The 1,532-nt window shown below is 66.0% G+C and overlaps 1 protein-coding gene across 1 annotated transcript; it reads right to left on the bottom strand.

The window, feature by feature from the left end:
• Positions 1-205: 205 nt before the first annotated feature.
• PEX11B (peroxisomal biogenesis factor 11 beta) lies at positions 206-1,522 on the bottom strand (the record flags this gene model as incomplete). Its single annotated transcript, XM_027911390.1, has 2 exons — positions 206-610; positions 1,323-1,522. Coding segments are annotated over 2 exons (576 nt in total), but the record flags the coding sequence as incomplete, so codon positions are not given.
• Positions 1,523-1,532: the final 10 nt, after the last annotated feature.

Genomic DNA, 1,532 nt, shown 5'->3' with positions numbered 1-1,532 from the left:
CCCAGTGGGGGTGGGATCAACCAGCTGGCACTGAGGATCATCCCAGTCCCACACAAGGAATCCGCTGAGGGAGCCCTTGGCGATCCAGCTGTTCCAGCCCCAAACATTCCCCCTGGGAACGGCCGGAAAAGTCGACAGGAAGGGGCAAATTTCGGGACGTGGCTCCAGGAACGACGGGAACGTGACGGGCTCCAGGGATTTCCCAGCCAGTCCCAGGGGAAGCTCCCGGCACGGCTACGGCTTCAGCTTGAGCCAGGGGTGGAGGATGGTGAGGATGGAGAGCACGGACGAGGCCAGGCCGCACAGCCCCACCAAGGCCGGGCCGCTCCGCCACAGCCCCAGCCTGTCCAGCGGGATCACCAGGTCGCAGGCGTTCCTCAGCAGGTCCAGCAGCAGCGGGGGGTTGTCCCGGAGCACCCGCAGCAGCAGCCGGAGCTGGAGCTGCAGCCGCAGCCGGAGCCGCTGGATCCCCCCAGCCCCGTCGGGCTGGGGCTGGGGCAGCTTCTCCGGGCTCTTCCCGCGCCTCCCGGCCCCCTCGGCGCGCTCCAGCAGCACCCGCAGCTCGTAGGCGTCCCGGCTCAGGTTCACCACCAGGGCAAACAGGTAATACCTGGGGGGGACAATGGGACAGGGGGGGACAGTGGGAACGCCAGCAGGAGACTCCGGCCGCTCCGAATGGAATGGCTGAAGCTGCTCTGCCCCCAGGGAATCCCAACCCTTGCTCTGCCAAGGGAATCCCCCACCCCCTGCTCTGCCAAGGGAATCCCCCATCCCCTGCTCTGCCAAGGGAATCCCACCCCCTGCTCTGCCAAGGGAATCCCCCACCCCCTGCTCTGCCAAGGGAATCCCATCCCCTGTTCTGCCAAGGGAATCCCAACTCCTGCTCTGCCAAGGGAATCCCAAACCCTTTGAGAATCCCATCCCCTTTGAGAATCCCATCCCCAGCTCCCCCCAGGGAATCCCATCCCCTGCTCTGCCAAGGGAATCCCCCATCCCCTGCTCTGCCAAGGGAATCCCAACCCCTGCTCTGCCCCCAGGGAATCCCATCCCCTTTGAGAATCCCACCCCCTGCTCTGCCAAGGGAATCCCACCTCCTGCTCTCCCCAGGGAATCCCATCCCCTCTGAGAATCCCATCCCCTCTGAGAATCCTATTCCCTGCTCTCCCACGGGAATCCCATCCCCTCTGAAAATCCCACTCCCTGCTCCCCCCAGGGAATCCCATCCCCTTTGAGAATCCCACCCCCTGCTCTCCCCAGGGAATCCCCCATCCCCCTGACAGGCCTGGGAAGGCTTTTCCACCCTCTCCATTCCCCCAGCTCACCTGAAGGACCTCTGGCTCCACTTGTGCGTGTCGAGGCCGGGCAGGACCCCGCTCTTGCCGGCCCACAGGACGTTGTCGCAGGCGAGGAACAGGGCGCGGTTCAGGTGGGACAGGGTGAGGCAGAACCTCAGCACGGGGTCAGGGAGGTGCAGTGAGCGCTGGGCCCCCCCCAGCGCCTCGGCCGAGCCCCCCAGGCGCAGCACTGGGGGA

The sequence above is a fragment of the Empidonax traillii genome, unplaced genomic scaffold, assembly GCF_003031625.1.
Source record: "Empidonax traillii isolate 1590-97213 ecotype Southwest subspecies unplaced genomic scaffold, ASM303162v1 scaffold9171:size9356, whole genome shotgun sequence".
Lineage (NCBI taxonomy): Eukaryota > Metazoa > Chordata > Aves > Passeriformes > Tyrannidae > Empidonax > Empidonax traillii.
The sequence above is the reverse complement of the archived record's forward strand: the minus strand, read 5'-3'. Positions and strand labels throughout refer to the sequence as shown.